Genomic DNA, 25992 nt, shown 5'->3' with positions numbered 1-25992 from the left:
CCTGCCCCGCCACTTGTCTGCTGTGCGACCCTGGGCAAGTCACTTCACGCGTGGCTCAGTGGAAAGAGCCTGGGCTTTGGAGTCAGAGGTCATGGGTTCAAATTCCGGCTCCGCCACTTGTCAGCTGTGTGACTTTGGGCAAGTCACTTCACTTCTCTGCGCCTCAGTTCCCTCATCTGGAAAATGAGGATTAAGACTGTGAGCCCCCTGTGGAAAAACCTGATTACCTTGTATCCTCCCTAGCGCTTAGAACAGTGCTTGGCACATAGTAAGCGCTTAATAAATGCCATCATTATTGTTATTATTCTCTGTGCCTCAGTTCCCTTATCTTAAAAGGGGGGATTAAGACTGTAAGCCCCATGTGGGGCAGGGACTGTGTCCAGTCTGTTTAGTTTGTATCTACCCCAGCGCTTAGTATAGTGCCTGGCATGTAGTAAGCACTTAACAAATACCATTAAAAACAAAAATATTAGGTGGAGCATTAGGTTAAAAATACTGGTAACATTTTTCTTTCCTTATAATGGTAATTGAGAGTTAATAATATTAATAATTGTATTTATTACTTTGTGCAAAGCACTGTTCTAAGTGCTGGGGAGGTTACAAGGTGATCAGGTTGTCCCACGGGGGCGGGGGCTCACAGTCTTAATCCCCATTTTACAGATAAAGTAACTGAGGCACAGAGAAGTTAAGTGACTTGCCCAAAGTCACACAGCTGACAATTGGCGGAGCCAAGGTTTGAACCCATGACCTCTGACTACAAAGCTCGTGCTCTTTCCACTGAGCCACATAGAGTTCTTTATGTGATGAATTAGGTTCAGGCATCTTATTATGTTCAACTCAGTTTTTCACTATAACATTTTCAGAACTTGAGTATTTTTTTCCCGATTCCGTGGTTTCGTTGATGATTATACGCGGTGTTTCTGTCTTTTTTTTTTTTAACAGGAAGAATCAAAGCTTACATGGCACACATTTGACATCATGCACCACCAGTGGCTCCTGTTAGCTGCATGCTTTTGGGTTATTTTCATGTTTATGGTTGCTAGCAAGTTCATCACTTTGACTTTTAAAGATCCAGACGGTAGGTGTCCCTTAATTCTGAATAAATGCTGATGGCGGTGTTGAATGAGCTCTTCTTGTGTTAGAAGTGGCCCGTGGCCAGCTGAATTGTTGCCCTCTGGGACCCGGGTGGACGTTCTGGTTGCCCTGGGGAGCCCAGAGGAGATAATGGAGGTGGAAGAAGGGCTGGTAGTTCCTCTGTAACTTGTCTCCTTCCTGAAGCACACTCCGAATTACCGTTGTCGTGCTTGGATCTCTTTCCTTGACTAGGTGGAATATTGTGTGGGATCTTGGGGGATGTGGGACGGGGATGCCGGCCGGCTCCGGGAGGCCAAAGTTAGGGGACGGTTGTGGATTTGCGTCCCCAATCGGAGGCACATTCCCTCCAGGTTGATTCACAGCTTGTTTTAGTCTCCTGCTCTCCCACACTTGGGGTTGGCCCGGACTGGCTGCTATCTTGTGTTGGCGATTAGGTTCATTCATTCAATCGGGCTTAGGAGTCAGAGGTCATGGGTTCGAATCCCGGCTCTGCCACTTGTCAGCTGTGAGACCTTGGGCAAGCCACTTAACTTCTGTGGGCCTCAGTTCCCTCATCTGGAAAATGGGGATTAAGACTGTGAGCCCCACGTGGGAGAACCTGATTACCTTGTATCTCCCAAACGCTTAGAACAGTGCTTTGCACATAGTAAGCACTTAACAAATGCCATCATCAGTATTATTATTATTAATCGTATTTATTGAGTGCTAACCATGTGCAGAGCACTGTACTAAGCACTTGGGAGAGTACAATATAACAATAAATAGAAATATTCCCTGCCCAAAGAGAGCTTACAGTCTAGGGGGGTTCATTCATTCATTCAGTCGTATTTATTGAGCGCTTACTGTGTGCAGAGCACTGTACTGAGCGCTTGGGAAGTACAAATCGGCAACATACAGAGATGGTCCCTCCCCAACAACAGGTTCACGGTCTAGAAGGGGGAGAGAGAAAGCAAAACAAAACAAGTATTAAACAGTCGGTGACCTCCCAATTTTTATCAGCACAGGTTACATTAATCTTTTTGTGTGTGGGTTTTGTTTTTTTTTTGATTAGCTAGAAAAGCTTATTCATTACTAACAACTTTCAATCCCAGCGCAAGTACCAGTGATGATGTGACAACACTGTCTTGTAGGTGAGGAGACTGGACGTGCAAAATCCAAAATCTGCTGTTAGAGGAGAATAATGTTTTTTCTGGCCCGCCCTCTCCCCCACCCACCTCGCGAATGGATCGGCCCTATAAAAACCATTCTGCTCTGAACAACTCTTTCTTCACCGCTGCCTCAGGCTTGTATCCCTGACCAAATAAATTCTCAAAAATCCTTCCAGATCCCAGTCCTGCCACATTGGGAACATCCACTGAGTAGGAAATTAACTCCTGGCTAACCTGGGGATTCAGCAGGAAAGCAGGTCAAGTTACATTGGTTATTTTATTCACCGCTGTTGCAGTGTATTTCTTTGTTCAGAAATATTTGGGGTGGGGGATACTAAAAAGCAATTAGGAAACATTATTAAAGGGAAACTCTCAGGTACAACACCAAAATATTGTGAACTTGAATACTGTTTAATGAAGCTCCGTTTCAAGAGAGCAGATGGAAATCCCCCTCTGGGGACTTCATTGTGAGTCAGTCGTAATTCTGCAAATCGCAGCTCTGTTCTTCTTTTGTGGGAAATGGAGATTTTCCCAGAATCCTTATCATCTATTTCTCTCTGTACGTTTTTGATTTCTTCCGCCACTTGAGCGTCTCAGAAGCTAATTTTTCAAGGTGATGTGTACATCTGGCGTCTCTCCTTCTTCCCTGTTGGGCATCTTAATGTTTACGGTGACAGTCTCTAATTGTAAAGGAAGGACTGACCACCTGGGCAACGTTTCATGTCTGCCAATAGCCAGAAAATGGCATATGTCACCCTCCCCCCGTGGCTCTTTTCCAGACCCTGCTTCTCTGGAGTCGGGTAGCACTCTTATTTTCATTTCTAGTGTGGAATCATTGTCCCCTCTTTTAGACTGTGAGCCCACTCTTTTAGACTGTGAGCCCACTCTTTTAGACTGTGAGCCCACTATTGGGTAGGGACTGTCTCTATATGTTGCCAATTTGTACTTCCCAAGTGCTTAGTACAGTGCTGTGCACATAGTAAGCGCTCAATAAATACGATTGATGATGATGCAGCAGCAAATGCTGTGGTGAGGAAAGAGGACGCAGCCCCACTGTAAGGTGGAATTCATTTAGTGGTGTAAGTCACTTTCCTCAGATGCCAACAGCGATGTTCCTGCTGGTTGGGTCAAGTGACCAGATCATGTTGCCCGATCATGACCAGATCATGTTCTATGTTGCCAACTTGTACTTCCCAAGCGCTTAGTACAGTGCTCTGCACACAGTTAGTGCTCAATAAATATGATTGATTGATTGATGTTCCTCTGTAAGCTTCCTGTTTCCTGCTCTGGACCAGGCTCCTTGGCTACTCAGAGTCTGTGGGATAATTTAGGGCAGAGGATTTGAGGTTTGTTTTCCCTATTAACCCTCCACCTTCCTTTAAGATTTAGCATTATCCTCTGGGATTAATGTGGTTCACCCTGAATAGCCAGTGCCGTTTGGTATTTGAAATACCAAATTCCTCAAATGCCGTTGAGTCGTTTCTGACTGAGGGAGAAACACAGGGCAAACCCGTTTGCGCCGTGGGAGGGTTAAAATGAACTTTTAGCTCCACCTTGGCAGAGATTTGAGAGCATTTAAAAATTCCTCACCACATTTATAAAACGTAACATGGTTGCAGAATCATTACTCGGGAATGGTTACATAGATCAGGTCATTGTTCACAGATGGGAAGGAAGTCTCTGCACACAGTAAATGCTCAATAAATACGATTGAATGAATGAAAGTCTGACTGTAGTTGAGAAGGCAGGTGTGGCCACTGTAGTGCTGAAATAATTGCCTTGAATTTCCGTCCTCTGTCTTTTAGTTTATGGTGCCAAACACGAACTCCTGTTCCTGACAGCTCTCCCTGAAGTGGAAAGGATTCCAGAGGAGAAACGATTGTCCGAAAGATTAAAGGTTAGTGATTCGGCATGGCGGAGGAGAAGAGTTTACGGCAAAATGGGTGGAAAGCGAATGTGCTCAGTGAGAGACGAATCATATATGACGATCCCAAATGAATTCGACCAGAGCAGACATCCAGGATCAGGGGCTAGGTGGAAGGAAGAAACAATTTGTGAAACTTCTTTGGTTTGCCCAAATAGCTCTTTTTGTTACTCTGTCATTTTCATGGTGAAATATCTCAAGACGTGTTGAGTTTGGGCCTGATTCCAACAGGTTGCTGACTTTTCTTCTATTTCTGGAAGTCAGGTTTAGTTTCCTTAATTTGCTAGTGGGCAGGACAATACTCTGAGGTTGTGAGTAATTATGGAAGGAGTGATCTCAGGTGACAAACAGATGGATTTCTGTGATTTTTGATCAGAGCCCAGGAGAGGGGACAGCCCCTGTATCTTCATGCCCAATGATCCAGCCAGAATTTTGTAACGCGGGGTATGTTCCCTTAGATTTACATGTTATAATTTAGGACCTGTTCCAAAAAACCTCTGGAATAATATAAAATTCACTTTAAGGCTGTTACATTAAATGTCGCCTAACTATTTTTAATCACTTTTGAATTAATTCCAAGTGTAGCAGTATGGCATTAGCTAAATGAGGAGCCGTAGTATAATTATGAATCTTTTGCGGGAGGCTGCTGAAGTAGAAACTTGTTCGGCTGGCTGGGTCTTTTTTTTTATTTTAACTACTTTAGTGAAGACTCTGTGCAACCTAGATCGAATAACAGCCTCTTCTTGTCTTTTATAAAGTACCCTGTAGTAGCCGACATCTGCCGGACTCCTCTTCACGCTGTGAACTCCTCTCTCCACCAGCGCTTAGAACAGTGCTCGGCACGTAGTAAGCGCTTAACAAATACCATCATTATTACTACGGTCTTCTTTAATCATTTTTATAAGTTTCATTTGCCTTGTGTAAAACTGATACAAGGCTCTTTAAATCCCCCGATTTTAGCTGGCGTCGAAACGATCATAATGCATTAGATTGTCGAGCTGTCAAGACGAATGATGGTGTCCCAGTTTTTACGTGCTCTGGGGTGGCTGAAATTTGGGGTGAGGTGGCATACCAGCTGGATCTCTGGGTTGTATGTGTACTGGGATGGCTGTAACCTGGAGTCTGCCTCTGTATCCTCATCAGTTTTTCCTGGTTGTGCCCTTTCCTCTCCAACCATACTGTTACCACCTAGGTACAAGTTCTGATCTTACCTCAGCTAGAATACCACATCAGCCTCCTTGCTGGTCTCCCAGCCTCCAACCTCTCCCTCCTCCAGTCGATACTGCAGCCTGCTGTACTGATCATCTTTCAGAAGCCTTGTTAGGCTCACATCGCTCCTCACCTCAAAAATCAGTTGTATTTATTGAGTACCTTTAGACTGTGAGCCCACTGTTGGGTAGGGACTGTCTCTATATGTTGCCAACTTGTACTTCCCAGGCGCTTAGTACAGTGCTCTGCACACAGTAAGCGCTCAATAAATACAATTGATTGATTGATTGATTGAGTACTTAACCTGTGCAGAGCACTCTACTTTGGAGAGTACAATAATAATAGAGTTGGCGGACACCTTCTCTGCTTGCAACATCATCATCATCATCATCAATCGTATTTATTGAGCGCTTACTATGTGCAGAGCACTGTACTAAGCGCTTGGGAAGTACAAAAGCAACAAACCCCAACCTCCGAGGAGCACCTCACTCTCAACTTTCCCATCTCTGTCCCCTTACTCATGCTGTTCCCCTAGTTTGGAACTCCTTCACTCCACACATTAGACAGTCCACAGGTCTCCCCGGATTCAAATCCGTCTTAAAATCACACCTCCCCCGTAAGTCTTCTCTTGACCCAAAGCCTTATCATCCCTGCAACCAACTCATGCGTTTATTTACACCCTTCCTCAATTGGTAGTATTTTATATATTTTGTGTGTGTGTGTCTCTTCCCTGAGAATCTTAGGCCCTTGTGGGTAGGGAATTCCTCAGTCAGTTATTCTGTACTTCCCAAGCACCGTGTGTGCACTCATTAAGTACTACTGGTATTTTTACTACTACTACTACTACTACTACTACTACTACTACTACTAATGGCATTTATTAAGCGCTTACTATTTTTACTACTACTAATAATAATAATGATGGCATTTATTAAGCGCTTACTATGTGCAAAGCACGGTTCTAAGCGCTGGGGAGGTTACAAGGTGATCAGGTTGTCCCACGGGGGGCTCACAGTCTTAATCCTCATTTTACGGATGAAGTAACTGAGGCACAGAGAAGTTAAGTGACTTGCCCAAAGTCACACTACTCCTGCTGCCACTCCCAGCGAGGTTTAGCGTGAAGAACACAGAGACAGCAGCTCAATCCAAATCAGGCAGCGTTAATCCCACTCCTTCCAGGAAGGGCTCAACACCTGGCTGCCAGTCTAGGCACTGAGCTTCCATAATCGGGGTTTTAAAACATCCTTGCGTAGGTCCACCCCTCTGTCTGACGCAGTCGCTCCCCTGAGCCCTCCCACAGGAGCGGATCCTCATCAGTCCTCGGACTGTCAGGAGCCGGGGCCTCCTGATGGCAGTTCATTTCATTCAGTTGTATTTATTGAGCGCTTACTGTGTTCAGAGCACTGTACCAAGTGCTTGGAAAGTACAATTTGGCAACAGATAGAGACAATCCCCACCCAACAACAGGAAGTTGGAAAAAGAGGTTGGCATCCTTTGGTCTCCAGTGGTTCCCATTCATTGCTCTTAGTCTCTCCTCCAACAGCCTGCTGATTTCCATCTTGTGGTCCAATCTGCCGTCTTGGAGTCTTGTGGCCTGGGCTGGGGGAGGTGGAGGGCAGGGGGCACCCCCAAAATACCAAGGCATTAGGGAAACATGGGGTGCCGGGGGGAATTCCGAAGTGTGGCAGGGCAAAGGTGGAGGTATCCTGCAGCAACTTCAGGAGCTGCTGCGGTCAGACGGCAGAGCCAGGCCCTGGGACTGGCAGGGAATTGCTGCGTGCGGGCATGGAGACAGCTGCTCAACACCCCGGAGGTGCTCTGGACCAGTGGCGTTCACCTCAGGCCGCGGGGGACCAAAACGCGGCTTGAATCTCCCTCCCTGCACCACGGAGCTCATTCACTCGTGTTTATTGAGCGCTTACTGTGTGCAGAACACTGTACTAAGTGCTTGGGAAGTACAAGTTGACTTGTACCCGTACCTCGCTCTCACCTGTCCCGCCATCGACCCCCGGCCCACGTCATCCCCCGAGCCTGGAATGCCCTCCCTCTGCCCATCCGCCAAGCTAGCTCTCTTCCTCCCTTCAAGGCCCTGCTGAGAGCTCACCTCCTCCAGGAGGCCTTCCCAGACTGAGCCCCTTCCTTCCTCTCCCCCTCGTCCCCCTCTCCATCCCCCCCATCTTACCTGCTTCCCTTCCCCACAGTACCTGTATATATGAATATATGTTTGTACATATTTATTACTCTAGTTATTTTATTTGTACATATCTATTCTATTTATTTTATTTTGTTAGTATGTTTGGTTTTGTTCTCAGTCTCCCCCTTTTAGACTGTGAGCCCACTGTTGGGTAGGGACTGTCTCTATATGTTGCCAATTTGTACTTCCCAAGTGCTTAGTACAGTGCTCTGCACATAGTAAGCACTCAATAAATACGATTGATGATGATGATGATGGTTGTACTTGTATCCCAAACTGTGGTTTGGAGCTGGGGAGATGGGGGAATCGCTGCCACGGCCCAGGACCGCCCTGCAGTGGCAGAGCCTCTCTGCGTGGGTCTCTGTTGTCGAAACGTCCCGGGGCTCCCTGAAGCCTGAGGAAGGCAAGGGCGGTAACTACTGCTACAACTACTAGTGTAGTTTGAATTTTTGTTATGGTGTTTAAGCACTTACTCTGCGTCAAGCCCTGCTCTAAGCACAGCAGGGTAGGTTGGACCCAACCCACGTCACCGTCTTAATCTCCATTGTACAGCTGAGGTAACTGAGGAACAGAGAAGTAAAATGGGAATTAAGGCTGTGAGCTCAGTGTAATCAATCAATCGTATTTATTGAGCGCTTACTGTGTGCAGAGCATTGTACTAAGCGCTTGGGAAGTACAAGTTGGCAACATATGTGTAGGGCAGGGACTGTGCCTAACAGCACCTGTATATATGTTTACTCTATTTTACTTGTACGTATTTACTATTCTATTTATTTTATTCATTCATTCATTCAATCATATTTATTGAGCGCTTACTGTGTGCAGAGCACTGTACTAAGCGCTTTATCTTGTTAATATGTTTTATATTGTTGTCTGTCTCCCCCATCTAGACTTTGAGCCCGCTGTTGGGTAGGGACCGTCTCTATATGTTGCCAACTTGGACTTCCCAAGCGCTTGGTACAGTGCTCTGCACACAGTGAGCGCTCAATAAATACGATTGAATGAATGAATGAATCTTGTATCTACCCCAGTGCTTAGTTCAGTGCCTGGCACGTAGAAAGCGCTTAACAAATACAATTATTATTATTGTTATCATTCTTATTATTGTTATAGATTAACGAATGATAATAAAAGGGATGGAGAGGCGACAAGTTAGGGATAATAGATGATGCAGCCAATCGTCGGGGAAGTTGAGGCTCCAACCCAGTCATCATCATCAATCGTACTTATTGAGCGCTTACTGTGTGCAGAGCACTGTACTAAGCGCTTGGGAAGTACAAATTGGCAACATGTAGAAGCAGTCCCTACCCAACAGTGGGCTCACAGTCTAAACCCAATACTCAACTCTGCCTGCTAGGAGACCACAAACTCCAGGAAGTTGCCCCCTATTAGCCCCCCTCTTACTCTCAAACTGGGCCGTCTGCTGTCCACTAGAGTCCTTCCCAGTAGAGGAGGATTTGGCGTTGATAATAATAATAATAATAATGGCATTAATTAAGCGCTTCCTATGTGCGAAGCACTGTTCTAAGCGCTGGGGAGGTAACAAGGTGATCAAGTTGTCCCACGTGGGGGGCTCACAGTCTTAATCCCCATTTTACAGATGAGGGAACCGAAGCCCAGAGAAGTGAAGTGACTTGCTCAAAGTCACACAGCTGACAGTTGGCTGAGGCAGGATTTGAACTCGTGACTTCTTTGATTCCAAAGCCCAGGCTCTTTCCACTGAGCCCCTGTTGATGATTGTTAACTGGGGAAGAGTGAGAGCTAGTGGCTCTCTCGTGGTCAAAGGACCCGAGTTCTAATCCCACCTCCAGCACTTGCCTGCTGTGTGACCTTGGGCAAGTCACTGAACTCTGAGCCTCAGTTTCCTCACCTGGGAAAGTGTCAGCAGCACAGCACCAGAGGTTGATCACTGCAGTAGTAATTCAGATCTGCGAGGGTGGGGACAGACGAAGGCGGCTGCTCTCATGGCAAGGTCGGCCTCCCTGCCATAGAAGTGGAAAGAGCAGGCTGTTGTCATTCAGGCTGTTGCCAATTTGTACTTCCCAAGCGCTTAGTACAGTGCTCTGCACATAGTAAGCGCTCAATAAATACGATTGATGATGATTCAGGTGGTAATGGCAGGGGAGCAAATCAGCCCCGAGCCCTCGTCGCTGACGTTTTTCCAGTAGTTTCCGACAAGGACCAGTGGATGAGTCTCTGATCTTGGTATTCTGCTCATCTAGCAGAGAAGCAGCGTGGCTTAGTGGAAAGGGCCCAGGCTTGGGAGTCGGAGGACACGGGTTCTAATCCCGGCTCCGCCTCTTGTCTGCTGTGTCACCTTGGGCAACTTCTCTGTGCCTCAGTTACCTCATCTGTAAAATGGGAATTAAGACTGTGAGCCCCACGTGGGACAACCTGATTACTACCAGAGTGCATAGAACGGTGCTTGGCACATAGTAAGTGCTTAACAAATACCTTAATTATTATTATGATTCTGCTTATCTAGCAGAGAAACAGCGTGGCTCATTGGAAAGAGCCTGGGCTTTGGAGTCAGAGGTCATGGGTTCAAATCCCAGCTCCTCCAGTTGTTAGCTGTGTGACTTCGGGCAAGTCACTTTACTTCTCTGTGCCTCAATCAATCAATCAGTCGTATTTATTGAGCGCTTACTGTGCACAGAGCACTGTACTAAGCGCTTGGGAAGTACAAGTTGGCAACATATAGAGACAGTCCCTACCCAACAGTGGACTCACAGTCTAGAAGTGGGAGACAGAGAACAAAACAAAGCATATTAACAAAATAAAATCAATAGAATAGTTGAGGCCTCAGTTACCTCATCTGTAAAATAGGGATTAAGCTGTGAGCCTCCCGTGGGACAACCTCATCACCTTGTAACCTCCCCAGCGCTTAGAACAGTGCCTTGCACATAGTAAGCGCTTAATAAATGCCATCATTATTATTATTTTTTATTATTGTTATTACTATTAGTGATGATTTGTTTCTTTTTGCTTTATTCAGTCATTCATTCATTCAATCGTATTTATTGAGTGCTTACTGTATGCAGAGCACTGTACTAAGCGCTTGGGAAGTACAAGTTGGTGACATACAGAGGCGGTCTCGTCTTTACTAGTGGAAGGCTTGGGCAGAGGGGCTTAGGTTAAGCTACGGCGCATAAATCAAGGTTGTTACTACACGTAAAATGGATTCCAAATTTTAAAATGGAGTGGCCAGGTCTTGGGTCAATTTCCACACTTTATCTACCCCAGCGCTTCGAACTGACACTCCAGTCCATACTTCACTCTGCCGCCCAGGTCATTTTTCTACGGAAATGTTCAGGACGTGTTTCCCCGCTCCTCAAGGAACTCCAATAGTTGCCCATCCACCTCCGCCTCAGACCAAAGCTCCTCACCATTGGCTTCAGCATTCGATCACCTTGCCTCTCCTACTACAACCTGCACACTTGGCTCCTCTAATTCTAAATCTTCTCACTGTACCTCAATCTTGTCTATATTGCTGCCGACGGCTCTCCCGCTTCCCGTCTCTGGCCTGGAACGCCCTCCCTCCTCAAATCCAGCAGATAATTACTCTACCCCCTTCTTCAAAGCCTTATCTCCTCCAAGAGGCCTTCCCTGACTAAACCCTTTTCTCCCACTCCCTTCTGCGTGGCCCCGACTTGCTCCCTTTATTCATTCCCGCTCCCCACCCCGTAGCACTTATGTCCATATCTATAATGTATTTCTATGAATGTCTGTTTCCCCCTCTAGACTGTAAGCTCATGGTGGGCAGGGAGTGTCTGTTTACTGTTATACTGTACTTTCCCAAGTGCTTTGCACAGTGCTCTGCACATGGTAAGCACTCAATAAATACGACTGGATGAACACAGTAAGCGTTTACCAAATGTCGTATGCTGTCGAATGGTTTTCGACCTGTAGCGACTCCATGGACACGTCTCTCCCAAAACGCCCCACATTAGTTAATTAATTAATGATGGCATTTGTTAAGCGCTTACTTTGTGCAAAGCACTGTTCTAAGCACTGGGGGGGGATGCAAGGTGGGGGCTCACAGTCTTAATCCCCATTTTACAGATGAGGGAACTGAGGCTCAGAGAAGTTAAGCGACTTGCCCAAGGTCACACATGCTGACATGTGGCGGAGCTGGGATCCGTCTGCAGTCGTTCTTTTAGTGTATCCATAGAGTTTTCATGGTAGAAATTCAGAAGTGGTTTATCATTGCCTTCTTCCGCGCAGTAAATTTGAGTCTCCGCCCTCAACTCTCTGTCATGGTGTTGCCGCCCAGCACAGGTGAGTTTTGATGTGTAGCAGATGGTCTTCCGCTCGCTAGCCACTGCCCAAGCTAGGAATGGACTGAGTAGGCCTCTGCTTGACTCTCCCTCCCCTAGCCAAGACTGGTAGAGGACTGGAACCTTTCCAGGTACGGTGCTGAGGCGCGTATTTAACAACTGAGCCACTTTTCAAATTGGAATCTAATTGGGAGAAGAAAATTCATTCATTCATTCATTCAATAGTATTTATTGAGCGCTTACTGTGTGCAGAGCACTGTACCAAGCGCTTGGGAAATACACGTCGACAACATATAGAGACGGTCCCTACCCAACAACGGGCTCACAGTCTAGAAGGGGGAGACAGACAACAAAACAAAACATGTAGACAGGTGCCAAAATCATCAGAATAAATCGAATTGAAGCTACATGCGCATATGACATGAGCCTAGACAACTTTTGGTGATATCAGTCAAGACAGTCACACGCTTTGCATTGCGTAATTATGGAACTTAAGTTTCGTAGTTAACAAAATGCAGCAGTTCCTAAAGACAATGCCTGGATTTTAAATTCTTATTTAGTGAAGTTAGGGCATTCCTAAACCCAAATAACGCTCTCTACATAAAAACTATCTTACGGTTCTTTGGACAGTTCATTGGCTTTTGCTGTTTACTCAGTTTAAATGTATTTGGTAAATCATGTTATTTTTCATAAGCCATTTGGGAATGATTTCACTAATAAAATCTTTTGCCTCAGCCTTGAGTCCCGTGTTAGATGGTAAGTGGGTGAGGGGGTGTAGGAAAGTAGATCCATATTAACCTACTCTGTTGTACTCTTAAGAAAATCTGGTAACATCAGGGAAGTGGAGGCCCAGAACTAGCTCTGGGGGTGTGTGTGGAAAACAGGATTCCGAGCCTTGCTGGGGGCCCTCTGAGAGGCGGGAAATCAATCAAATCCAGGCTCTGCGTCCATTCCTGGGACATAGAGAGGAGCTCACTTTCTAAGTCAGAACAGGTCACGGGAACTCAGAATGATCTGAAATGAAACGCCGTGTGAACTGGGGAGAGTAGATGAATTGGAAGCAGCAGGTTCCTTTGATTCTTGAACGAAAATGTTATACGTTACCAACTTGTACTTCCCAAGCGCTTAGTACAGTGCTCTGCGCACAGTAAGCGCTCGATAAATACGACTGATGATGAAAAACCATCCCTGCTGTTTTCAGGAAATGATAAACCGTAGTGCCATCAGCATAGCAGTCGGTAAACAGCCCTCCTGGGTCATCCATTTTCCAGGTGGAATTGGAAGAAGACAAATCTTGGCTGGTAAAGAAAAGGGCTTCTCGGCTCCCTCTTGAATTCAGTGACAGTTCACGTAGGTGACAGGTTGTTGTCGGTCATTTTTCCCAAGTGTTTATCCGGGCAGCGAACAGAATCCCAGGATACAGGCCCCCGCTGCTTAGGGGCAGAGCGCTTCCTGGGTGGTGGGACGGGGGGGTTTCCCTCACACCCCAGGAAAGGGCAGGGCGGAGAGATAGTCGATACAACTAGCCTGTTTAGGCACTCTGGGCTAATTGCATCTAAATAGGCTAATTGCATCGACTGCAATTAATTTCCAGTCACTGCAGTAATCCTCAATCCTTCGGGGTTTTTTTTTTCAGAAAATTTGTGTCTTTCTGCTCTGGGTATCCTTGTGTCTTTTGTGTGACTGTTCCTGTCCTTATCCTAATCTGGGTAGCTTTTGAGTTTGCCGATTTGCCTTCATTATTCCATTTGCCGGTATCAATCAATCATATTCTCTGAGCACTTACTGTATCAATCAATCAATCAATCGTATTTATTGAGCGCTCACTGTGTGCAGAGCACTGTACTAAGCGCTTGGGAAGTCCAAGTTGGCAGCATATAGAGACAGTCCCTACCCAACAGTGGGCGCACAGTCTAAAAGGGGGAGACAGAGAACAAAACCAAACGTAATAACAAAATAAAATAAATAGAATAGATATGTACAAGTAAAATAAATAAATACAGTAATAAATATGTACAAACATATATACATATATACATATATATAGTGCTCTGCACACAGTAAGCGCTCAATAAATACGATTGAATGAAATACGATTGAATATACATATATATAGGTATATTCTTATCCCAGCTCCCCCACATATCTGCTATGTGACCTTGGGCAAGTCACTTCACTCCTCTGAGCCTCAGTTCCCTCATCTGTCAAATGGGGATTAAGACTGTGAGCCCCCCGTGGGACAACCTGATCACCTTGTCTTGTATCCCCCCAGCGCTTAGAACGGTGCTTTGCACATCGTAAGCGCTTATCAAATGCCATCATTATTGTGATTATTATTGTTAAATGGCAGAGCAGAGATTAGAACCCGTGACCTCCGACTCCCAAGCCCATGATCTTTCCACCGAGCCGTGCCAGAAATAATCATTTGGATGTACATATAGTTTCCAAATACTACTACCACAGAAGAGCCCATAAAAGACTTCATTTAGATGCTAAGCGAAGTGTTATTTTGCACTTTATTTCACTTCAGCATATTTATTTTACACACAGAACTGAAATAACAAACATTAGCTCTTTGGAAGGTCCGGCACACACAGTGCATCTTCACCCACGATACTGTATGCAAACCATTGTTTGCTTGTGTGCCTTGCGTGCGTGACATGTTTCCTGCCCACAAGGAACTTACCGTCTAGAGGGGAAGACAGGCATGAATCAGCGTGGCTCAGTGGAAGGAGCCCGGGCTTTGGAGTCAGAGGTCGTGGGTTCAAATCCCGGCTCCACCACTTGTCAGCTGGGTGACTTTGGGCAAGTCACGTCACTTCTCTGGGCCTCGGTTCCCTCATCTGTAAAATGGGGATTAAGACTGTGAGCCCCCCATGCGACAACCCGATCACCTTGGAACCTCCCCAGCGCTTAGAACAGTGCTTTGCACATAGTAAGCGCTTAATAAGTGCCATCATTATTATTATTATTATTTGGGCAAGTCACTTCACTTCTCTGTGCCTCAGTTCCCTCATCTGTAAAATGGGGATTAAGACTGTGAGCCCCCCGTGGGACAACCCGATCACCTTGTAACCTCCCCAGCGCTTAGAACGGTGCTTTGCACATAGTAAGCGCTTAATAAATGCCATCATTATTATGATTATTTGGGCAAGTCACTTCACTTCTCCGTGCCTCAGTTCCCTCATCTGTAAAATGGGGATGAAGACTGTGAGCCCCCCATGGGACAACCTGATCACCTTGTATCCCCCCAGCGCTTAGAACAGTGCTTTGCACATAGTAAGCGCTTAACGAATACCATCATTATTATTATGAATATAAATATATCCATATTCATATATATTCAATATATTCATATATTATGAATATAAATAAATTACGGATATGCTCATAATTGCTGTGGGACTGGGGGATGGCCGTAGATAGAGGATACAAATCCAATTGCAAGGGCGACGCAGAAGGGAGCGGAGGAAGAAATGAGGGCTCAAATGGAGAAGGCTTCCTGGAGGAGATGTGATTTTAATAAGGCTTTGAAGGTGGGGGCAGTGATTTAATAATAGTAATAATGATGGCATTTATTAATCAATCAATCAATCGTATTTATTGAGCGCTTACTATGTGCAAAGCACTGTACTAAGCGCTTGGGAAGTACAAATTGGCAACACATAGAGACAGTCCCTACCCGACAGTGGGCTCACAGTCTAAAAGGGGGAGACAGAGAACAGAACCAAACATACCAACAAAATAAAATAAATAGGATAGAAATGTACAAGTAAAATAAATAAATAAATAAATAGAGTAATAAATATTAAGCACTTACTATGTGCAAAGCACCGTTCTAAGCGCTGGGGAGGTTACAAGGTGATCAAGTTGTCCCACGTGGGGGTTCACAGTCTTCACCCCCATTTTACAGATGAGGCAACTGAGGCCCAGAGAAGCGAAGTGACTTGCCCAAAGTCCCACAGCTGACAATTGGCGGAGCCGGGAATCGAACCCACGATCTCTGACCCCAAAGCCCGGGCTCTTTCCACTGAGCCGCGCCGATTTATCTGTCGGCCGTGAAGGGGGAGGGAGTTCCGGGCCAGAGGCCGAAGGTGGGACTGAAGGGTCAGCGGCGATGAGCTGAGGGTCCGGTGAGTCGGTTATCGTCAGAGGAATGGGCTGGATTGTACGAGGAAATCAATAGAGAGTAATCGCAGCGACAGGCTTCATCGGCCATTGGTTCCGGGCTCTGCCTTCAACGGGCACGCAGCGGGAGAAGGTTACTTCAGCGCTTAGAACAGTGCTTTGCACATAGTAATATTTTGCACATTGTACATATTTGCTATTCTATTTATTTTGTTAATATGTTTTGTACTGTTGTCTGTCTCCCCCTTCTAGTCTGTGAGCCCGCTGTTGGGTAGGGACCGTCTCTAGATGTTGCCAACTTGGACTTCCCAAGCGCTTAGTACAGTGCTCTGCACACAGTAAGCGCTCAATAAATACGCTTGAATGAATAGTAAGCGCTTAACAAATACCATCATTATTATTATTATTACTTCCTTGAGAAACAGCGTGGCCGAGGGGGACTGAGGGCAGGACTGGGAGCCAGAGATCGTGGGTTGTAATGCTGGCCTTGCCACGTGCGTGATCTGTGACTTTGGGCCAGCCGCTCACCTTCTCTGTGCCTCAGTTTCCTCATCTGTAAAAAAAAGGAGACTCGGTTCCTGCTCTAATAATAATTATAATAATAATGGCATTTATTAAGCGCTTACTCTGTGCAAAGCACTGTTCTAAGAGCTGGGGAGATTACAGGGTGATCAGGTTGTCCCGCGGGGGGCTCACGGTCTTAATCCCCATTATACAGATGAGGTAACGGAGGCACAGGACTTGCCCAAGGTCACACAGCTGACAATTGGCGAAGCTGGGATTTGAACCCGTGAACTCTGACTCCAAAGCCCGGGCGCTTTCCACTGAGCCACGCTGCTTCTCTAGGCTGCTGTAGGCTCGGAGCCCTGCATGGGACGGAGACTGTAGCCGACATGATGGAATTACATGCTCTCCAGCGCTTAGCACAGTGTTTGGCCCATAGTAAGCGCTTTACAAATACCACAGTTGTCCTTATCATTATTTTATTTTTCAGCCTACTGGGAAGGGGCTTCCTGAAAACCAGCCCGACCAGCCCGTAGTCCACATGGAACGCCTGCAGCTGCTCAGCAATGTCTGCAGAGACTCAGCGTTGAAGAACCTCTCCCACACCGCCGTCTCCAAGTTTGTCCTAGACCGAATCTTTGTCTGTGACAAGCACAAGATCCTTTTCTGCCAGACTCCCAAAGTGGGCAACACCCAGTGGAAAAAAGTGCTGATTGTCCTAAATGGTACCCGGACACGTGTTCGTGACTGGAAATGAGCCGTCTTATCGAGGGGGGACGTGGAGATGGAGGGAGGATGGAAAGAGGAATCAAAGGAAATGGAGGGAGGGGGTCCTTGAGGTTGGAGAAGGAATCTCCAAGAAATCCCCTTTTCCCCTCGATGCTTATCTCCAGCGCTTTAAACAGTACTTGGCACATTGTAAGCGCTTAACAAATACCATCATTATTATTATTTCTTAGTGGGGTTTCATTCAAGATGCCAAATCCTTGTGATTCTCCTTTCAGGTGGCAGCAGCCTGGAGGAATTGAGAGCGGTCTCAAGTCCCAGAGAACCTCTGTTTTCTCCTCTTTGGCTGTCCCCCAGTTTTGGGTTTTTAATTAGCATTGGTGGCGGTGGTAAATGTAGCAGTAATAATAATAACAATAATCATCATCATCATCGATCGTATTTATTGAGCGCTTACTATGTGCAGAGCACTGTACTAAGCGCTTGGGAAGTACAAATTGGCAACATATAGAGACAGTCCCTACCCAACAGTGGGCTCACAGTCTAAAAGGGGGAGACAGAGAACAAAACCAAACATACTAACAAAATAATATAAATAGAATAGATATGTACAAATAAAATAAATAAATAAATAGAGTAAAAAATATGTACAAACATATAATGATGATGATGGTATTTGTTAAGCACTTACTATGTGCAAAGCACTGTTCTAAGCGCTGGGGAGGTTACAGAGTGATCAGGTTGTCCCACGGGGGGCTCACAGTCTTAATCCCCATTTTACAGATGAGGTCACTGAGGCCCAGAGCAGTGACTTGCCCAAAGTCACACAGCTGACAACTGGCGGAGCCGGGATTTGAACCCATGCCCTCTGACTCCAAAGCCCGGGCTCTTTCCACTGAGCCACGCTGCTTCTCAGTCAGTCAGTGGTATATATTGAGCACTTACCATATGCAGGGCACTATACTAAGCGCTTGGGAGAATACAGTACAACAGAGTTGGTAGATATGTTCCCTGTCCACAGAGAGCTTCCAGTCTACAGGGACTAATATGTAGTATTTATTAAGAGCTTACTGGGTACAGAACACTGTAGTAAATGCTGGGAAAAAATACACAGGGGAGAGCTAGCCATGTACTAAATAAATAAATGTAATAAATTCCATCATCATCTTTATTATTATTGTTATTATTATTATTACCCTGGCCCTCCAGGGGCTCACAATCTAAGAATAAAGTTGAGAAGGGTTTAGCCACAGGCACAGTAAGGAAGATGAAGTAGTAAAACAATGAAATTACATAAAAGACTAAGTTCAGAGTCTCTACGTGCGGTGGGTCTCAGGGCACTACCACCCAGATCAGCGAGAGTCATCATGTCCAAAGCTAAAACTTGGGGGAGCAGATAAAATTTAAGCCACTGGTGCTTCAATCCCCATAAGCCGGCACTGTAGGAAGGGTTGGAAGTTATTTCCCTCCGATAATAATAATAATAATGGCACTTATTAAGCGCTTACTATGTGCAAAGCACTGTTCTAAGCACTGCGGAGGTTACAGGGTGATCAGGCTGTCATCATCATCATCATCATCAATCGTATTTATTGAGCGCTTACTATGTGCAGAGCACTGTACTAAGCGCTTGGGATTGGCAACGTATAGAGACAGTCCCTACCCAACAGTGGGCTCACAGTCTAAAAGGGGGAGACAGTCCCATGGGGGGCTCACAGTCTTAATCCCCATTTTACAGACGAGGGAACTGAGGCACAGAGAAGCTAAGTGACTCGCCCAAAGTCCCACAGCTGACAGTCGGCGGAGCTGGGGTTTGAACCCACGACCTCCGACTCCAAAGTCCATGCTCTTTCCACTGAGCCACACTGCTTCTCTCCCTCAGCCCTAGTAAAAGCCAGTACCCTCATCCCTTAAAGGGGTGATCGTCGATGCCGAATGCCTCCACACGCTGCATTCTTCCCAAGATTTTTGGCGGGGCGATTTGTCGTTTGCCCGTGGCACGTTCTACCCCTCTGTGCCCCCAAACAGATCTCCAGGGTAATTCTCATCCACCGAACCTGAATATGTTGCCAATTTGTACTTCCCAAGCGCTTAGTACAGTGCTCTGCACATAGTAAGCACTCAATAAATACGATTGATGATGATGATGAACCTGTGAGCCCACTGTTGGGTAGGGACCGTCTCTATATGTTGCCAACTTGTACTTCCCAAGCGCTTAGCACAGTGCTCTGCACACAGTAAGCGCTCAATAAATATGATTGTTCGACCCAGTGCTGGCAGCCTCGCCGGTGGAGGTCATCTTTGAAATTGCTTGTCCTTGACAGTCCTTAAACCCTTTTTGGGGAGGTTAGGAGGATTTGTGTCTCAGCAGATGGTGATATTGTTATTGGAGGTGGGAAGATTTAGAAAGGAGGTGGCCCACGAATTAATGTAACGTATCCTCAAGAGCCACACGTGGACCGTGGACTGTATCCAACCTGATAATCTCGTTTCTAACCCATGGGCTGGTGATGTTTTTAGGAATTTTTTTTGTCCTACATTCTGCCCCAGTGATAGGAAGTGAATTAGGAGCAATGTAGCATAGTGGAAAGAGCGTGGTCTTCGGCTCTCATCCTGGCTTTGCCACTTGTCTGCTGTGTGAACTTGGTTAAGTCCCATAATTTCTCTGTGCCTCAGTTACCTCATCTGGAAAGTGGGGACCGTATCCCTCATGTGGAACATGAATTGTGTCCAACCTGATTATCTGCTAGACTATTATCTAGTCTAGATTAGACTGTGAGCCCACTGTTGGGTAGGGACCGTCTCTATATGTTGCCAACTTGGACTTCCCAAGTCCTTAGTACAGTGCTCTGCACACAGTAAGCGCTCAATAAATACGATTGATCTGCTATCTACCCTAGTGCTTAGTACAGTTCCTTGTACGTAGTAAGCGCTTGACAACTACCACTTTTTTTATTTTTTAAAAAGGAATTCCTTTCAGGGGGTGGGTTCCCAGCTAGGATGTATTCCATGCTCACAGTAGCATGCTGAGGCGGCAAGATAAAAACCCACTTAGTGAGGATGGATTTCTTAGTTGGTGAGGAGGTTATTGGTTGATTTACTCAGAATAATGTTAGAAGAGGAGAAAAGCTAGATTATCTGTGGCTCCAGAAACAGTGGCCAGTAACATTTCATGACACAGGTGATATGTCCCTCTAGGGTTAGGGGGTGTGTGGAGATTTTTGCGCAGACACAGTCATGGTACATAATTCGGGATTGAGGATCTGAGTTGTGTAATCCAGGTGCCAATCTCTTCAAACTAGCGTGTTGCTTTGGCTGGAAGAGCCCAGTGGGAGCTGTTTGGTTTGCGTGGATTTAGCTCAGGTCTGATAACTTGTGTCCCTACCCGATGGGACTGAGCCTGAAATTCCTCCCTTCTGTCTCTCCGCTCAGGTGGCCGGAATGGCCGCAGGCCCTCTCCCCAAATCGGTCAATGGTATTTATTAAGTGCTTCCTGTGAGCAGAGTGCCGAACTAAGCACCTAGGCAAGTAGAGAAGCGGCGTGGCTCAGTGGAAAGAGCCCGGGCTTTGGAGTCAGAGGTCATGGGTTTGAATCCCGGCTCCCCAATTGTCAGCTGTGTGACTTTGGGCAAGATCACTTAACTTCTCTGTGCCTCAGTTACCTCATCTGTAAAATGGGGATTAAGACTGTGAGCCCCACGTGGGTCAACCTGATCACCTTGTAACCTCCCCAGCGCTTAGAAGAGTGCTTTGCACATAGTAAGCGCTTAATAAATGCCATTATTATTATTATTATTATTATTATTACTAAATAATAGAGTTGGTAGGCACGATCCCTACACTCCAGGAGCTTACAGTGTACTGGAATTGTGTCTTCTTTCTCTGTTGTTCTCTCCCAAGCACTTAGTACGGTGCCCTGCTCAGAGAAAGTGCTCAGTAAAAACCTTAAATTGACTTTTCAAAAGCCATAGCTTGAGGGTGGCAGGATCTGATTATCGCACCCAGAACTGACTCTAGTTAATTTTGTGTGGGCCAAGGGTTTTCCTCCTTTTGTCAGTGGCTCCTCCCAGTGCCTAGGAGATCACTGTCATTGGATTTGGATTGGATTGGAGATGGAGGGCAGGGATCAGGGAGAGGCTGAAGTACTTTTCTCCAGAAAAACTGGAAGGAAACCAACCGCCCCATGACAACCCTCCCTCCAGACCAAGTTGAAAGCTGTTCCGGTGTCGGTGGTGATGGTGGGCCTGTATCTCCCCCCCTCCAGGAGCTTTCCCGTCCATCGGAGAGATCCCGGAGAGCCTCGTCCATGACCACGAGAAGAACGGCCTGCCACGTCTGTCTTCCTTCAGTGACTCTGAAGTCCAGAAGCGGTAAGAGGAGCTTTCCCCTTGGAAGGGGCGGACGCACCACCAGTGGGGAACGAACGGTGTACGTTCCCCGAAATGGAGCCGGTAGAGTTGTTGGACCCAAAAAACCACTCACTTGTGGCTCACTTTGAACTCCTTTTACTATCGCTGGGAATCCTGGGAGGGGGACAAGTGTGGAAAGCAACCATAAGAGTTTTCTGTCTCTGCTAAACCCAAGCATATTTCTCTCGTTAATCAATCAGTGGTATTTATTAGCACTTACTGTGGGTAGAGCACGTACTCAGCGCTTGGGAGAGTACAGTAATAATAATAATGGTATCTGTTAAGCGCTTACTATGTGCGAAGCACTGGGGGGGATACAAGGCGATCAGGTTGTCCCACGTGGGGCTCACCGTCTTAACCCCCATTTTACAGATGAGGGAACTGAGGCACAGAGAAGTTAAGTGGCTTGCCCAAGGTCGCACAGCTGACGGTCATGGAGCCGGGATTCGAACCCATGACCTCTGACCCCCAAGCCCGCGCTCTCTCCACTGAGCCACGCTGCTTCTCTTACAACAGAGTCGGTAGACAGGTTTCCCGCCCGCAAGGAATTTACAGTCTACCTGAGGAGATGGACATTAAAAGAAATTACGGATGTGGGCGGAAGGGTTGTAGGGCTGAGGATGGGGTGGCCGTCCAGTACTTAAGGGACAGAAATCCAAACAAAAGGGTGGTGCGGAAGGGAGAGGGAGAAGTGGAAATGAGAACTTGGTTGAGGAAGGCAGAGAAGCAAATTGGCCTAGTGGATGGAGCAGAGGCTCAGAAGTCAGAAGGTTTCACTTTCACCACTTTCCTGCTGTGTGACCTTGGACAAGTCACTTCACTTCTCTGTGCCGCAGTTACCTCATCTGGAAAATGGGGGTTGAGACTGTGAGACCGCCCCCCAGCATGTGTCCAACCTGATTTGCTTGTATCCACCTCAGTGCTCAGTACAGTGTCTGGCACGTAGTAAGTGCTTAGCAAGTACTATTATTATTACCTGGCTTCTCTGTGTCTGTTACCTCTTCTGTAAAATGGGGAATAACAACAATAGTAATAATGATATTTAAGCACTTGCCATAATAATAATAATAATGTTGGTATTTGTTAAGCGCTTACTATGTGCCAAGCACTGTTCTAAGCGCTGGGGGGTTTACAAGGTAAGCAAGGTTGTCCCACGTGGGGCTCACAGTCTTCATCCCCATTTTCCGGATGAGGGGACTGAGGCACAGAGAAGTGAAGTGACTTGCCCAAAGTCACACAGCTGACAAGTGGTGGAGTCGGGATTAGAACCCATGACCCTCTTACTCCCAGGCCCGTGTTCCATCCACTAGGCCATGCTGCTTCCCAGAATAATAATGTGGCATTTGTTAAGCACTTACTATGTACCAGGCAACGTACTAAATGCTGGGGTGGATACAAGTCACTCGGGTTGGTCACAGTCCTTGTCCCACGTGGGGCTCACAGTCTCAATCCCCATTTTGCAGATGAGTTAACTGAGGCACAGTGAAGTGACTTGCCCAAGGTCACACAGCGGACAAGTGGCAGAACCACGATTAGAACCCATCACCTTCCTATCCACTATGATGTGGGACATGGACGGTGTCCGACCTGGTTATTTTGTCTACTCCAGTGCTTAGTACAGTGCCTGGCGCATAGTAAGCACTTAACAAATAATAATAATAACAATAATAATAATGATGGCATTTATTAAGCGCTTACTATGTGCACAGCACTGTTCTAAGTGCTGGGGAGGTTACAAGGAGATCAGGTTGTCCCACGGGGGGCTCACAGTCTTCACCCCCATTTTGCAGATGAGGTAACTGAGGCACAGAGAAGTTGCGACTTGCCCAGAGTCACACAGCTGACATTTGGCGGAGCCGGGATTTGAACCCATGACCTCTGACTCCAAAGCCCGTGCTCTTTCCACCGACCACGCTGCTTCTCCGAAATACCATGAACAAATAACAAATACCATTAGAAGCCAAACAGAACAAAACCAAAAGGCCTTTTGAAGGAGATAATAATGATGATGGTATTTATTAAGCGCTTACTATGTGCAAAGGACTGTTCTGAGCGCGGAATTGTGAGTTTAATAAGGCTTTGAAGGTGGGGAGGGTGGTGGTCTGTGGATATGAAGGGGGGAGGGAGTTCCAGGCCAGAGGGAGGATGGGGAGAAGGGGTCAGTGGCGAGACAGACAAGGTCAAGATACGGTGAGTAAGTTGGCGGGAGAGGAGTGAAGTGTGCGGAGAAATAAGGTAAGAGGGGCTGAGCGGATTGAAGGTTTTAAAGCCGATAGTAAGGAGTGTCTGTTTGACGTGGAGGGGGACGGGCAGCCGTTGGAGGTTCTTGAGGAGCGGGGAGACGGGAACTGAACTCTTTTTTAGAAAAGCGATGTGGGCAGCAGAGTGAAGTATGGATTGGAGAGGGTAGAGACAGGAAGCAGGGAGGTCAGTGAGGACCTTGATGCAGTTAAGGCAGTAGAAGTGCTCTTTTAAGTAGAAATTGTTTCCAGCTGGTTACCCCCAACGTCTCTGGTGCTTTGCCAGAGCAAGGGAGAGGGCCCTCATTTCATTCAGTCATTCATTCATTTGTATTTAGTGAGCGCTTTCTGGGTGCAGAGCACTGTACTAAACGCTTGGGAATGTACAGTACAACAAAAAACAGTGACATTCCCTGCCCACAGTGAGCTCCCAGTCTAGAGTCAGGGAGACAGACATCAGTACAAGTAAAATTACAGCTATGTACATAAGTGCTTTGGAGCTGGGAGGAGCGGAGAGCAAAGGGAGCGAGTCAGGGCGATGGAGATGAGGAAAAGTGGGGCTAGGAAGTCTAGGAAGGCCTCTTTGGTGGAGATGTGCCTTCAATAAGGCTTTAAAGTAGGGGAGAGTGGTTGTCAGATTAGAGGAGGACGTGAGCGAGGGGTCAGTGGCGAGACAGGCGAGATCAAAGCTCGGTGAGAAGTGTGAGGGCTGGGTTGTAGGAGGAGAGAAGCAAGGTGAAGGTAGGAGGGGGCAAGGTGATGGAATGCATTAAAGCCAGTGGAGAGGAGTTTTTGTTTGATACAGAGGTAGGGCAACCACTGGAGTGTTTTGAGGAGCGGGGTGACGTGTCCGGAATGTTTTTGTTGAAAAATGATCCGGGCGGGAGAGTGAAGTTTGGACTAGAGTGAGGCGGCTGGGAAGTCAGCAAGGAGGCTGATGCAGTAATCCAGGAGGGATAGGATGAGTGTTTGTAGTAACGTGATAGCAATGTGGATGGAGAGAAAAGGGCAGATTTTAGCGATGTTGTGAAGGGAGGACCGGCGGGATTTGGTGATGGATTGACTATGTGGGTGGAATGAGAGAGAGGAGTCAAGGATAACCCCAAGGGTACGGGCTTGTGAGACAGGAAGGATGGTGGTGCCACCTAAATTCATTCATTCAATCGTATTTATTGAGTGGTAACTGTGTGCAGAGCACTGTACTAAGCGCTTGGGAAGTACAAGTTGGCAACATATAGAGACGGTCCCTACCCAACAGCGGGCTCACAGTCTACAGTGATGGGAAAGTCTCGGGGAGATCAGGGTTTGGGTGGGAAGATCTGTTTTGGACATGTTAAGTTTGAGGTGACGGGAGACAGCTGAGTAGAGATATCTTAAAGGCAGGAGGCAGTGTGAGACTGCAGAGGGGGTGGAGATGTAGATTTGGGTGTCATCTGCATAGAAGTGGTAGTTGAAGCCGTGGGAGCGAATGAGTTCTCCAGGATCGTGGAGGTAGATGGAGAATAGAAGGGGGCCCAGAACTGAACTTTGAGGGACCCCCACTGTTAGGAGAGGTGGGAGGCAGTGGAGGAGCCCTGGAAGGAGACGGAGAATGAACGGCCAGAGAGAGAAGAGGAGAACCAGGAGAGGACAGAGTCAGTGAAGCCAAGGCTGGATAACGTTTCCTGGAGAAGGGGGTGGTCTACAGTGTCGAAGGCAGTTGAGAGGTCAAGGAGGATTAAGAGAGAGTGGAGGCCATTGGATTTGTTAAGGAGATCGTTGGTGACCTTTGAGAGGGCAGTTTCTGTGGAGTGAAAGAGACAGAAGCTGGATTGGAGAGGGTCAGGGGAGAATTGGAGGGGAGGAATTTGAGCGGGTGTAGACAACTCAAAGATTTTGGAGAGGAGTGGTAGTAGGGAGATGGAGCGATAACTGGAGGGAACCGTGGGGAGGGTTTCTACGATAGGGGAGACATGGCCACGTTTGGAAGCAGTGGGGAGGAAGCCATTGGAGAGTGAGCGGTTGAAGATGGCTGTTGGAGGGGGAAGAAGGGAGGAGCTGAGAGTTTTAATTTCCTCCAGTCCCCCTTGCTCTCGCATGGATATTCCTTAAGCATTTGAGAAGCAGCATGGCTCAGTGGAGAGAGCGCGGGCTTTGGA

General features: G+C 46.8%; 1 protein-coding gene across 3 annotated transcripts in view; it reads left to right on the top strand.

Annotated features, from left to right (window-relative positions):
• Window positions 1–25992, top strand: part of CHST10 (carbohydrate sulfotransferase 10) — a 34273-nt gene that overhangs the window by 1743 nt on the left and 6538 nt on the right. For all 3 annotated transcript variants that reach the window (XM_038762024.1, XM_038762025.1, XM_038762026.1), the window contains 4 exons: window positions 943–1078; window positions 4049–4140; window positions 16970–17204; window positions 21470–21575. In XM_038762024.1, the coding sequence (XP_038617952.1) occupies window positions 979–1078; window positions 4049–4140; window positions 16970–17204; window positions 21470–21575 (533 nt within the window). In that variant the 5' untranslated portion in view covers window positions 943–978. The remainder of the gene's footprint in view (window positions 1–942; window positions 1079–4048; window positions 4141–16969; window positions 17205–21469; window positions 21576–25992) is intronic.

The sequence above is a fragment of the Tachyglossus aculeatus genome, chromosome 20 (assembly GCF_015852505.1).
Source record: "Tachyglossus aculeatus isolate mTacAcu1 chromosome 20, mTacAcu1.pri, whole genome shotgun sequence".
Taxonomy (NCBI): domain Eukaryota; kingdom Metazoa; phylum Chordata; class Mammalia; order Monotremata; family Tachyglossidae; genus Tachyglossus; species Tachyglossus aculeatus.
This window is presented reverse-complemented; position numbering and strand designations above follow the sequence as displayed.